This window comes from Rhincodon typus, chromosome 3 (assembly GCF_021869965.1).
Source record: "Rhincodon typus isolate 14 chromosome 3, sRhiTyp1.1, whole genome shotgun sequence".
NCBI classification, from domain to species: Eukaryota; Metazoa; Chordata; class Chondrichthyes; order Orectolobiformes; family Rhincodontidae; genus Rhincodon; species Rhincodon typus.
In genome coordinates this window covers 116,056,042-116,070,972 of record NC_063334.1, presented here as the reverse complement: position 1 = coordinate 116,070,972, position 14,931 = coordinate 116,056,042, and the positions used below count along the sequence as shown (strand labels likewise).

The window sequence follows — 14,931 nt, the reverse complement described above, 5'->3', positions numbered from 1 at the left end:
TTTCTGAAGAAGGGTTTGGGCCCGAAACGTCAGCCTTCCTGCTCCTCTGATGCTGCTTGGCCTGCTGTGATCAAACCGAATACATCAGGTTTTGGAGATGGCGAGAAAACAAATAAGAAGCAAAGCAGGATTATGGCAAAAAAAAAGTCAGCCATTATAAGAGGGAAAGCTATGGAGCAGTAAAAGGGTGACAAAAGGAGGAATAGGGCTGATTAGGGACCAAAATGGGGGTTTAAATTCGAGGCAAGAGACATGGCTGAGATGTTAAATGAATTCTTTTCATCTGTCTTTATCCATTAAGCAGATACCATTCAGGCTTAAGTGACAGAAAAGAAAACTCTTCCACTAGAAGGACTCAAAATTAATAAGGAGATGGTGTTGGATAAGTTTTTGGCACTTGAAGCTGAGCAGGTGCCAAGACTGGATGAGATGCACTCAAGGATAGTGAAGGATGGTAAAGCTGAAATTATCTTTTAAACTTCCATGGATTTGAGGTGGTGCCAGAGGATTAGAGAATTGCAAACATTGTTCAAAAAAAGGTCATAAGATCAACCTAACAAATACAGGCCAGTCGGTTTAACTTTGGTGATAAAACCTTCCGGAAATAATGGATAATTCAGGATTGAATTATTCATCACAGAAAAATGTGGATTGTTTGGGAAGAGTTAGCACAGACTTGTTCAAGGAAAATCATGGTTAACTAACTTTCTGGAAAATTCTGAAGCAGTAAGGGAGACCGGTTATAACAGCAATGCTGTCGTTGTGTTATATGTGGACTTTGGAAAGGCATTCAATACAGTGCCATAAAATAGACACGCGAGCTAAGTTACAGGTCATCTGGAGTGTGGCAAGCAGGGGACAATTTCAAATTTTGCAAAGAACACAAAAAGCTTGAGAACTGTAAATAAAAATATTGAGATCCTTGACGCTGCAAAGTAGAGAGAATCAATTTTCCATTTAATAGTACTTATAAAGTTGTTTTGAGACATTGGATGAATACATACCTTTAATGTTGGGGATGACCCAACATGAGCAGGCGGTGGATTTCCTGCCCACCCATGTAGACGATAAATATGTCCAACACGAGAGCAAGGTACAAACAGCAACTTGCCTCCACACTGCCATATCTAGAGAGAAAAAGGGAAAATAAAGAGGGAAAAGACATTGTGTGTAGTGTAACATTCTTAAATTATATATAATTGTGGAGAAAAGTAATCCATTAATTATTCCAATCAAAAAGTCACCCAGATGATAGTTTCAGAATGGACTGCAATCCCCATAAGTAAAACCTTTCATAAATTCTTGAAGACTGTAATAAAACTACATTGGCACAAACTTCTATTGTCAAGTTCTGACATTTTATGACACAAGTGATGTCACTATGGCTTGTGTTTGTGTGGCGGGAGAGAGGGAGGTTTATGTAGGCTTACAAAGCTAAAGGATGTGGCAACATTATTGAAATAATGATACCCAGAGTGTAAGGAACAAGAGGAGTGTACAAACATAGGAAAAAAAAAAGTAAACAGCAAAGAGGGACAAAATGCCAAAAATGCACAATTATGAACAAACGAACAAGGCCTGCTCTACCACCAATAAAATCATGGCTGATCTGATTTTAATTTCAACTCTACATCCTTGCACATCCCAAGAATCTTTCATCCACTTGGTAATCAAGAATTTACCTACCTCTGCCTTAAAAATATTTAAATTCCAAAGGCTCTCAACTTTCAGAAAAAAATGTCATGAAATTCTGTCATTACTGTCTACAGTACTCCAGATGTAATCTTGCCAATGTCTTGTATAAATGAAGAATAATCCCCTTATTCTTGCATTCAATTCCCCTCACAATAAGCCATAACATTCTAATAGCTTTCTTGGCTACTTGCTGTACCTGCATATCACTTCACCTGATGAAGGGGCAACACTATGAAAGCTTGTGATTTCAAATAAACCTGTTGGACTATAACCTGGTGTCATCTGACTTCTGACCACCAACCTTCTGGACACCTAAATCTCTTTGCAATCTCTCGCCATTTGGAAAATATGCTTCTTTTTTATTCTTTCTGCCAAAGTGGCCAATTTCACAGTTTCCCACATTGCATTCCATTCGCCAGGTCTTTGCCTATCTATATCCCTCTGTAGACTCCTTACCTCCTCTTCTCTACCTATCTTGTGTTATCAGCAAATTTAGCTACCATACCTCTGATCTCTTCATCCAAATAATTTATATAAATTGTAAAGAATTGAGGCCCCAGCATCGATCCCTGTGGCACACCATTCATAACATCCTGCCAGCCTGAAAAGACTCACTTAATCCTAATCTCTGCATCCCATTAGCAAACCAATCTTCTATCCATACTAATACTACCCATTAACTTTTACTTCCACAATAACTTTCGATATGGAACATTCTGGAAATCTATATACAATGCATCCACTGGTTCGCTTGTGTCTACAGCACATTACTTCTTCAAAAGAACTCCGATAAGTTAATTAAACATGATTTCCTCTTGACAAAATTTAAATTTAATTTCTGATCATGATTTCCTTTTGACAAAATTTAATTTCATTTCATGCCTGATCCAAATGCCCTGTTATAACATCTTAATAGTAGCTTTTAACATTTTTCCTATGACAGATGCTAACCCAAATGGTCTATAGTTTCCCGCTTTCTGCCTCCTGCTTTTTTTGAATAAAGGACTTACATTAGCTATTTTCCAAACTCAAGGAACCTTCCTTGAATCTAATGAGTTTTGGAAAATTAAAACCAATGCATCAACTATTTAACTGGCTACTTCTTATAAGACCTTAGGATGAAATCCATCAACACCTGGAGTCATGTCAACTCTCAGTTCCAACAACTTAACTCAGTTCTACTTTCCTAGTAATTGTAATTTTTTTTTTTAAGAGTTCCTCCCTTCCTGTCAATACATTTACAGCTATTTCCTGGATGCTATTTGTCTCCTCACCAGTGCAGACTGACAAAATCTCTGTTCAATTCGTCTACCATTTCTTTATCCTCCATTATTTTTGAGGTTTATAAATTAATGGCACCCCGACTTCAATACCTTCAACAGAATAAATGAATTAAAGGCACAAACAGAGATTCTAGGGTATGATCATATACCCACTACAGACAAAAAGCTGGGAACTAAATGTTCAGGGGTGGTGACTTTTTGAAAGGACTTTTTAGGATGGAATAAATGCAATAGCAAGAAATGATCTTGGATCACAATATTCCAAATGTGGTCTGACCACAACCTTATAAAACCTCGGCAGTACAACTTGTGTTCTAACCCTATTGAAATGAATGCTAACATTGCATTTGTCTTCCTAACTGCTGACTGAACCTGCATGTTAACATTACAAGAATCGAGTCCGTTCATGCTTCAGATTCCTGAAGCCTTTCTCCATTTAGAAAATAGTCTACACCTCTATTCTTCCTACCAAAGTGCATAACCTTACACTTTCTCCTAGCCTGTCCAAGTCCTTCTTCAGCCTCGCCATTTCCTCAACATTACCTGTCCCTCCACCTATCTTTGTATCATCTGCAAACTTAGCAACAACGCCTTCAGTTCCGTCACCCAGATCATTAATGTATAATGTGAACAGATGTGGCATCAACACAGACCTAAATGGAACTCCACTGTCATCCTGAAAAAAACCCTTTTATTGCTACTGTCTACCTTCTGCCAGTCAACCAATGTTAGTATCTTGCCCATACCACCATGGGCTCATCTTATTTAGCAGCCTGCTGTGCGGTACCTTGTCAAGGCCTTCTGGAAATCCAAATAGATCATGTCCACCAGCTCTCCTTTATCTAACTTGCCCATTACCTCCTTACAAAGCATTCTAACAGATTTGTCAGGCATGACCTACCATTGACAACATTGTGCTGACTCCACCCTATTTTACCATGTACTTACAAGTACTCAAAAATCTCATCTTAATAATAGACTCTAAAATCTTAACAACTGAGGTCAGGATAACTGGCCTATAGTTACCAGTCTACTGTCTCCTTCCCTTCTTAAAAAAGGGTGTTACATTAACCATTTTCTAGTCCTCTATGTCCTTCCCTGACTCCAGTGATTCCTGAAATGTCACCACCAATGCCTCTACATCATCTGCAGCTATCTCCTTCAGAACTCTGTGGTGTAAACTATTTGGTCCAGCTGAGTTATTCCCCTTCAGACCTTTTGCTTCCCAGCACAGACTCTTTAGTGGTGGCCACTACACTCCCTTCTGTGCCCGGCCTCTCTTGAAGTTCTGATATGTTGCTGGTGTTTTCCACTATGCAATGGAGACAGTCCACAGAAGGTTCACTGGGTTGACACCAAGTATGGATTTCTTATGAGGAGTAGTTGAGTAGGTTGGGCTTATACTCACTGGAATCTATTAAAATGAATGATGACATTACAGAAACATAGAAGATTCTTTAAGACTTAACAGCACAGATGGAGGCAGGCTGTTTTCCCTCTGGAAGAGCAGTCTAAACCAAAAAGAGGGCTAAATTTCAGAGTATGCATTTGCATATCTAGGTCAGAGATAAGGGCAAATTTCATCTGAGGAATCTGTGGAATTCTTTACCACAGAGGGCTGTAGAGCTAAGTCATTAAATATATTTCAAGGCTGACAGACATATTTTTAAATCAGTAAAGTAATCTAGGGTTATGGGGAAACAACAGAAAAGTGGAGCTGAGCTTTATCAGATCTGCCATGATCTCATTGTACACTGAAGGAGACTCAATGGACTACTTCTTCTTCTCCAAAATCTCTAGTTTTATGGTCTTAAGACCTCTGACAATGATATTTCAGCAACAATGGTGCGCTCTTAGGAGAAATGAACTTATGAATTCAAGAATAATATCTCACAATCTATTATATTTCTTGTCCATTACCTTATAAGATATCTCGAAGTTTTCACCTCCCCAGATTTGAAGGCCAGGGTCATATAGCCCAAGTTCAAAGAAGTAATCTCGTTCAATAGCGAACAAACCCCCAGCCATAGCTGGGGACCTGGCAAAGTCATTGTTGGATAAATAGACAGCAAATTAGAATTTCCAGCAGTTGTAGGTTACTTCGGCATCTATTCTTTTCTGAAGTGCACATTTTAAAAACAAAATCAATGTAAAACCAATTTAAAGTTGCAATGCCCTTTTCCAAAGTAGAATGTTAATTTCAGGTCAATTTGCTAAATTATGATATAGCATACTGTTGTACGAGAGATATTAATTGATTTGAAAGTTAGGAACCATCGTTAAGTGTAAATAAATGCAACTATATTAAAAGAAAATGGATTTTTCACAAGGAGAATAAAATTTGTAAAAGGCCAAATAAATACACTTGAAGATTTTAATTAATGCCTAAACAAAAAACACAGAAAAAGGCAAGACAACTTAATGGCACACAAAATAAATAAATTGGAAAATGCTGGTAACTCAGAGTCTGTGGGAAAAACTGGCAATTTATTGCTTCAAATGTAACCTTTCGAGTATTTCCAGCATTTCCCATGCTTTTTTCAGTCAGTATGAGAATTTTTAAATTTAGCTTTTATTACCCAAGGTCTTTTACTGAAATAAAATTACAACCCAAGGTCTAAACGCAAACAAGCAAAGTAATGTGAAAGTCTAATGCAGAATCTGTGATCCAGTTAACAGGCAGAATTACCTTTGCCTTGATCTTGCCCTTTGGCTCCTCAAATTACCCCCACCCAACCCACCCTCAATGCAAAAATGTGTGTCTTATTAGGTGCAAGAGCAGGCAAGCCTGTGCTTTGTTTTGGTATGGTTACCCGTTTACTTTGATTTGACTGCAAATCTGGACCAGTTTGGTCTACAGTTGTCATTTTGTACATGTGCACTCCCAATTTTAATCATTCAAATCTATATCACCTTTACTTTCTCTTCCAAAGCACAGAACATAATATAAACTTCAAAATGTGCTTGTTTTCTTCTCCAACTCCCTCTAACTTCCAGTTGTTGTGACATCTTCACATTTCTTCAGTTACAATCAAGTTTTTTTTTTAATGTTGGACGATCTAATTGGAATATACGTCTGTCATTTGCTTTCAATTACTCTGGATTTCATCTCTGCTGCATGACTTTAATTCAGCATTTTCATTTGATCCAAGTCAAAGAATTAAGACGGCAGCATGAGTATGATTTTCTTTTAACTGTTATCCAATGTTAAAGGGAGTGATGATCCAGGTAACTGTCTTGAGCCAAGGGCAACTATTTTATGGTCTCCAGTAGCTATACACTTCCTCATTTTCTTTTTGAAAGAGAGCAAGCACCAGATTTATTTATATCACTGCAAATTACACCTAAAAACAAACTCTACTCAGTGCACCCCATAAACTCTTAAAATTGATCAACTGGAAAATTAGCATTTTTCTATCGCAAACATTGCGTTATTCACTTGTGCTGAATGGGAAAGGGACCTTGAGGGGAATTTTTACATCAGGGAAGGGGAAGAATTACCTGGATAGTGTGTTTGAAGAGGCAGTCACACCCATTAGATCAGCCACCTCGAATTCAGTCAGTGGTCAGGGACAGGAGGATGTGACTACGTGCGAGATAGGTAGAGAATTCCAGCAAGTAGTGCTACAGGACCCTCAGCCCTTGAGGTAGTCGAACAGGTTTGGGATTCTTGCTCCCTGTGGCAAATGGGGGCTGTACGGAGGATGAACAAACTAACTACAGCACCATTGTACAGGGAGTTATTCAAAAAGGGGGGAGAAAAGAGAAATGTAGTTGTAAATAGGGATAGTAAAGTCAAGAAACAGACACTGTTCTGTGCTCAGGACTGCCAGTCCCAAAGGCTGTGTTGCCTCCCTGGTAACTAGGTTGATGATCTCTCATCTGGACTACAGAGGAACTTGGAGTGGGAGGGGAAAGGTCTAGTGGCTGCGGTCCATGCAGGTACCAATGATACAAGTAGAAAGAGGAAAGAGTTTCTGAGTGAATGCGAGTAGCTAGGACTAAATTACAAAATTTAGCAGTATATTTTGCCTTTACAAAAGGCAATAATTTCTAGATTACTACCGGTGCCTCGAGCTAATTTGCACAGGGTCAACAAGATTAAAGAGGCAAATGCATGATTCAAAGACTGGTGTGGAAGATATGGGTTCAAATTCATTGGACATCGGCACCAGTACTGGGAATGGAGGAAGCTGTTTCAATGGGATAGGCTCCACCCGCAACATGCTGTTGCCAGATTCCTGGTGAATTGGATAACTCGGGCTGTAGGCAGGGCTTTGAAGTTAAAATAGTGGTGTGTGGGGGTTGTGGTGGGTTCATCTGCATGGAAAATTATGGAAACAGTTAAAGGGTGGGGGCAGGCGAGGGAGGGCTTAGCAGAGGTTATTAATGTTTCCTTAACAAGTAATACGGCGGAGAGTATAAAAAGGGTCAGGAATCTAACTTCAGGTGCAGCAGGTAAGGGGACAACTATGAGAAAGGAAAACATCAACACAGGACTGAGGGTATTGTACTTAAATGCACAAAGTATACAAAACAAGGCAAATGAGCTTGTAGTGCAAATTGAAAGTGGTGGCTATGATGGTGTGGGTATCACATAGGCATGGCTGCAAGGGAATCAGGGCTGGAAACTAAATATCCAAAGATATATGTACTGTTGAAAGGATCAGCAGAGGGGCAGAGCTGCCTTGTTAGTAAGAAATGAAATTGATAGCAAGAAGTGATCTCAAGCCAGAAGGTATTGATTCAATCTGAGTACAGCTGAGGAACTCTACCCAGATGGGAGTTATATACAGGTCTCCTAGCAGCAGTCAGGATGTGAGGCAGTAAATAAAATCAGAAGATAGAAAAAGGCTTGTAAGAAAGGCACTATTACAATAATCATGGGGGACTTTAATATGCAGGTGGATTGTGAAAGTCAGTTTGGTAAGCAAGAAAGTTCCCAAGAAAGTGAATTTGTGGAATATCTTCGATACTTTTTGGAGCAGCTTGTGGTAGAACCCACTAGGGAATTCTGGATTTGGTGATGTGAAGTGAGGCAGCCTTGATTAAACAGCACAAGGTGAAAGAATGCCTAGGGAAAAGTAACCATAATATGAAAGAATTCACTCTGCAATGTGAGAGGGAGAAGCTAGAATCAGCTGTAACAGTATTGCAATTGAGGAAAGTTAACCACAAAGACATGAGGGAGGGGCTGGCCAGAGTTGACTGGAAGGAGAATCTAGCAGGGAAGATGGTACAGCAACAATGGCAGGAGCTTCCGGGGTAATTTGGGAGGCACAGCAGAAATTCATGCCAAATGAAGCTGCCAAGAGTCACTGTGGATTATTTTTGTTGCTGCATTTAAGACAGAGATAGATAGGTTCTTGATTAGCAAGGGTCAAGGTTTACATGGAGAAGTCAGGAACATGGGGTGAGAAACATATCAGCAATGATCGAATGACGGAGCAGACTCGATTGACTGAATGGCCTAATTCTGCTCTTTTGTGTTATGGTCTTTAGCTCAGCTAAAGCAAGGAAAGTAAAACACAAGTTATAGTACTTGTAAGGACAAATCTTTAACCAGGTAGCTCCTCCCATTAAAATATCAATTAGTACTAGTAATTTTGATTTATAAGCATAATGCTGTAACATAATTTGCAAACTATAATTGCATAAACTTCTAATTAAGGTATTAAATATTACAGGCTATGTCCATGCAAAGCACACTTAAATGAATAATAAGGTCAGAGATTAAAAACAGCTTACAGAAGTGCTTTCTTGTTAAAATAAAAGAAGAGTCACATTAGGAATGCACCTCAAAACACAGAAACACATGGCAGCAGAACCCCATGCATAGTCACAGCTTTTCATTTGTTCATGTTGGCAGACCACCATAGTATGTTCAGGTAAGGTGGGTCCAAGATGATCAGAACAAGGAAAGTAGAACCACAGACTCAAACTAGGCTTTTTTTTTAAGGAGAGGGAGGATAGAAGAGAATCTCAAATCCATTACGGAAAACAGCGCAGTGAAAATCTAGGGGTATTAGAAAGGCAGAATCAGGTTAAAGCTCACTGCACTCACATAATTATATCCTTTTCTTCCGTCTACCATACCGTGCAGAGAATAAGATGCATTACAAAACATGTGAAACCACTACAATTATGGTACCTTTTTTTTAAAACCTCGTTTAGTAGGTTTCTGTGCTTAGAAATTTCCAATGAAAACTGAAAGTCTGCACCAAGCTTTTGGCTGTAGATGCTTACATATATTGGTCAGGCCACAGGACTGTCAATCAAATACTAGACCTTGCCATTCGATGCAAGGAGAATCATTTGTGGATTGACAGTGTTATACAATATCAACAATATATGTACTGTGCACTCAAAATAAGCATATTTGGTGAAGGTGTCAACAAGTACATATTACAACCAATCTCAAATTGCGTAGAGTGAAATTTCAGCTGCTGAAATTTGTTTTTTTTGAAAATATCTTTACAATGTAGCTGCTATAAATGGAAAGGCTGAGATGAGTGATTTGTTTCACTCAACATAAGAACAGTCTAAACAACACCTGGATATTAAAGGATATTACGTTACACATAACCACGATTACTTTAAATCAAAACTTTATATTTTCAAACAGAAGATGGCGATGCATCTTATTCTCTGTAAACAGGGTAAATCAGAGAGTATCTCACAACTTTTGTTGTGTAAAGATTGACCAATATTTAATGCTGAACACATCGACTAAAATGCCATTTTCACACTGTGACTCAAATTGTCCCTGCATCAAACTGTATTTGATACTATGCACACAATAATACAATCAAAAGAAATTAGAAACAGCAAGCTCCCAAAAACAGGGCTGACATAAATTCTTGGATTATGTGAAATAGCCAGGAAAATGCAAGCCAAAATTAAGGTAGCCTAACATGGAAAGTCCCAAAGCCAGAACCGAACTGGTCTTTTGGAGTCTTAGTGTTTCCGCCGAGATATTAGTCCACATTGCCACCTGAGAAGACACACATGCCACAACCTCCCTTGTAAAATTAATCCCAAAACTGTCAACTCTTGAAAGGAACGCTTCCTTGTAACTTGTATAAATATCCTTTTTATTTCTTTGTTCTGTTGTACACTATTAAATTAAAAGTTCTGACTTATCCTCTACATCTCTGTGCCTCAACCATATCTGTCCACAGTTCTTGACTCGACAACAAAAAGAATTCAAGTGCACCCTCAAAGATTCTATTCTGCAGTCTCTAGATGTTTTTTGCACATTTTAGTTTGACTACATCCATTCTGGTGTGTAGGCTCAAGAGTTATACGCTAAATAGATTGAAGAATTGTTCAGATTGGGCAAACTGTGCTGCTCTGTAGAATTTTGAAGGACAAGAGGTGACCTTATTGAAACCTCTCAAATACTTAAAAAGGGAGAAACGGGGTAGATGCAGTTGACAAGCTGTATTTCCTGGGGAGGGGGGGAAGAAGATCTAAAACCAGGGGGCACAATTTAAAAATAAATAAGGAGGGATGTCACTTCGGTCAGAGATGAGGAGACATTATTTTCCTCAGCAAGTTGTGAACTTTTGGTACATTCTCTACCACAGAGAATGTGGAAACTCAGTCTTTTAAGAAGATTTCTGATTACCAGCAGTGGGCAGGATTATAAGGATGGGGTGAGTAAAAGGCTTTGAAGGGTTTGATCAGACACGCTGAATGGCCAGGCAAGTTTGACGGAATGAATGGTTTACTCCTGTTCCTATGTTACTCTACAATACTCAAGATCCAAACTGAAAATTGGACTGTACAGTGGCAGAATATTCTCTTTTAATCCATACCTCTATCCATTTGGATATATGCATCCTTCCTAATGGTAACGAGACTATGTCTTGATAATTTGAGGGATTCAGCAACTAGGACTTCCAGAGTCTTTTTCCTGATTTGTTGCAACCTGTATCTTTCCATTAATCCAACACCACCTCTAGTGACTTGTGTCCTAACTGCACAACTCCTCAAGCTCAAAATACACCTGAGAATTATTCAACTTTATTTGCTCACAGTCCAAATCCATCAGCTTTTCTACCTCACTCTTCACAGTTGTGAAGCAATATGTGAAACTTTGAGATAAAGCCAGACAGTGTCTAAATCACTGCAACACACTCGTATCCCTAATTTCTAAAGACTGTTTCCCATTGTCCAAAATAACAAAATTAGTTTCAGTACATCAGGGTTAAATTTGCATCAATTGATTTTCTCCAATGATTTACCAATCCATTCCAATTACTCTCAACAGCAGCATTTTAACGGTGTCAAATGTGAAATTACATTGCAAAATTCATGAAAAAAATCATGGTTCGTTCATGGTGAATTATCAACCTTGAATTTGCTCTAGTTTCATGATTTTAATCCAAGGGAACAGGTTTGGGTATGGGAATTGATTTCTTCTGTCATTCAGGAAGGGGTTAAAGCTGTATTCCCAGCTCAGGTGCTTTATGAAATTTTACACTACTGTAATTCAAACCAATTTTCCACCTGAGTTCTTCTCGGGTTTTAGCAATGGAGAAATAATAGAAGCTTTTTGTTTACTTACCTAAACGTACTCATATGCGCATGTAATAAAAGGAGTGGCTTAAAGCTTCACCAGATGCCAAAATCTGGTGTGTTAAAAAATAACCCTGGCAACGTGATGATATGGTAAAGTTCATTTGCAAAGAGGAAATAGTTCTCAATAGCAAATACAAATTTCTCAGCTTTCCCCTTATGAAATGCATCTTTTTACAAGATATTCATCTTTGTGCATTTTGACAGAAATGTACAATTCGCTTGATACATTCCATACTACATTATTTCCTTCCCAATTGTGCTGCTGGGGGAAATTAAAAAGTGATTGCAGCCAAATGTGTGGGATTAGGACACTCCCTCTGCAATGAACACCAGCTCAGTGTACGAGTATGAGCTGTATTTTGGCAATTGCATTGTGCACTGAACTGGACATTCTGGTTTAGAGTATTACAAGCACAATCTTCACACAGAAACTGAAAAAGAAATATTGGTCGATCCTTACTTGGCACTCAGCACTTAAACTCTTAAATCATTTAAGTCATGAAGTTTAAAAATAAATGAAGTTTCTTGCACTTAAAGCTAGAAAAGAATTGACAATTTATGTGAGTGCAATCTTGTCATTTCATTGTGAACATGACTTTTCAGGTAAAGGAAAAAAGAAATATTACATAAAAACAGGGACAGAAACACAAATGGACATTAGCTGGATAGAGAATTAGTGCGCAGAATTTTTATATGTGGCAGTTATTAAATGTTCTAATGATTACCAATATGGTTCAGTTCTATGTTTTCTCCTTTCCTTCTCCCGCTTGGACAGAGGGACACGCTTCCACAGCATGCTCCAATCCCATGCTCCTCTAGCAAAACCATCTTCGTCACCACCCCCTTGTGGTGATATCTCGTAAGTATTTCCATTTATGGCATCTATGAGTGGGACAGTACATGTGGTTCTGCAGCAATATCGTTGGTGGAGGCGGAAAGGGTAGGTGCAAGGATCCATGCGTCAATATTTTACAGGAATTAGGGTCAAGGATGCAGCAGGATACATGGGAGAAATAGAAAAATTATAGGACTTAGAGATACATTGAGAAACAATAAATAAATTCAACTGTGATTACCGATAAGGCTCAGTTTTATGCATTCTTCTGGCCTTTTCACGACTGTTTAACGGTACACGCTTCCACAGCAAGCTCCAATCCCAGGCCCCTCTGGCAAAACCATCCTCATCCCCACCTTGCTGTGGTTCAATGGTAAAGTCATTACCATCTATATAATCTATAAGGGGAACTGTGCATGAAGTTCTGAAACAAACATTTAAGAACACAATCGATACCAAAAGTACAGGTTACCATCTGAACTTTCACATTTAACGATTAGGTGCAAAGTGCACCAAAGCCTGAGCAAAATAAACTACAAGTGACATTTTATTAAAAAAAAACTTTAAAAGATGCAATTTTACTATTCAATTATTCTGTTGGTGTTTCAGATCTGCTGCCTGAAATAGTAATCTAAAGTTGCTTTTTGTCAAGAGTCACTTCAGATCATTCACCTAGATTACTTTTACGTGATAATATTCAAGTGTGGCATCATTGCTGGTATGTCAAAAGGGGCGATTCTGGCACCTCCGCTGAGATTGGCCAATCCAGTAAACACCTGAAGGAACTGGAACCTTTAGATCTGCAAGGTTTGGTGGTGCATTTGTTGCTTAAGCTATTAATGGCCTGACACACCATAGCTTTTATGCATAGGACACGCTTTGATCTTCTGGTCAGGTTTTAATCTGTTTGTAATTAAAATCATAAAAAAGGTACCTTGAGAGTAATTTATTATTTACATTCATTCTAAAAGATGCAAAGATTTCATATGTAAAAAGTGTACATATACAAAAACAAAATGCACCTTCAACAACTCTTTCAAAATAGTACTTAAAGTGACACATGGAAAATAAAGATTCATTCAAACATTTCAAATTTGCTGAGGGGCAGATTTTGATTAACACTTAAAAGGGCATATTACTGCATTTCTCACGATCTTGTAGTAACTCAAAATGATAACTAAGGAATGTGGTAAGGTCAGCACTATGTAAACAAATTTCTTCAGTTATCTTAACAACAAATATAGTTGAATAACATTAACACTGCATCATCCATGCAATTCAGAACTATTGCAGAAGACATTTTAAAAATCATTACCAAGGTGTGTGGTCAGAATAGGAAATTTAGACTTTTGGTGACTGGAAACCAATATTTTAATTTCAGCACAATGGTGAAAATGCCATAATGATTTCACAGCAGCTACTGAGTTTTCAAGGACAGTTACTTTTATCTCAAATCTATGGCAAACTTAGAGTCTTTATGCTATACAGTGTGGATGTACAATGGTGGAAAAGGAGGGAGGTCAAATCTATTACTGCTTTTCCTTGGGGGAAAAAAGTGGAAAACAAAACTGAATTTGATCAACAACGAGAGTACTAAGTGAGGACATCAGTGTAATGCAAAAAGCAGAGAAACTCTAGCACTGGAATTTTAGAGGAAGCCTTCAGTAAAAGGATGTTGGATCTTTGCAGGATTTTGATCATTATAAAAATAGGTAGGTTACTTTCGTCATGACAGAAATTTAAACTCAGCCATTTTTTGACCCCTCTGTTCAAAATAGACATGGATTAAGTGAATATCTTCTACACAATGCTCTGTTTTCTATGTTTTCTAATTCTGAAGCAGCACCAACCCTTACAGAAGAGGAAAGCAGAACAAATGTGCTGTTGTTTGCATGACTACTACACAGACAACAAACTTTCATTTGGGAAAGGAATTCATTCGGCTTTAAACATGGTGATGTTACACTGAACTGCAGGGTCAGGAAGGTATCTCTAGGGCCCTGGGTTTCTCCTTTTTCCCAGTATCCTCTTCTTTAAAAATTCTCCTCATAGCCTTTGGATGCCCAGAATTAAGCACCATTGTCACAGTGGGGTCGAACTGTTAGAATCAGGCAAAACTTCTTGGCTTTTGTACTCTGCATGTGTGCGTCCCATTTACTCTCTCACGTGCTCTCATTCTCAGAGGTGAAACCACGCTGGTTAGGGACCAACAGGTCAGGAAGGGAAAGGGTCTCAAGGGGCTCCAAGCATGTCTGAAGACGAGTGAAGAAAGCAGGACCCTACAAGGCCTAAAATGAACAGAGCTTGAGTCAGTAAGAAAGGAGCACCTAGGGCATATGTCTGCCTCCTACTTGGTCACTGAATGCAGTTGATCAGAGAAACTGAAGTCATGGTCAAATAACATGTCATTCACAATAGTCTATGCATCAGATTGGCTGCTTAGGATATTGACCGTCCAGATTGACAGGCTACTGGGCTAATCAGCTTGGGCCCCTCTACGGGTGATTAGCACCATATGCCCTATTCCCCTTT

The 14,931-nt window shown here is 38.6% G+C and overlaps 1 protein-coding gene across 2 annotated transcripts in view; it reads right to left on the bottom strand.

The window, feature by feature from the left end:
• Window positions 1–14,931, bottom strand: part of galnt7 (UDP-N-acetyl-alpha-D-galactosamine: polypeptide N-acetylgalactosaminyltransferase 7) — a 109,075-nt gene that overhangs the window by 11,069 nt on the left and 83,075 nt on the right. Inside the window, exons 6-8 of one of the 2 annotated variants that reach the window (XM_048594921.1) lie at window positions 12,641–12,823; window positions 4,899–5,016; window positions 1,005–1,127 (exon numbers count right to left, since the gene is read on the bottom strand). In XM_048594921.1, coding sequence (XP_048450878.1) covers window positions 1,005–1,127; window positions 4,899–5,016; window positions 12,641–12,823 — 424 coding nt within the window. Of the gene's footprint in view, window positions 1–1,004; window positions 1,128–4,898; window positions 5,017–12,289; window positions 12,473–12,640; window positions 12,824–14,931 lie in introns of both variants that reach the window. The other variant, XM_048594920.1, reaches the window with a different exon arrangement.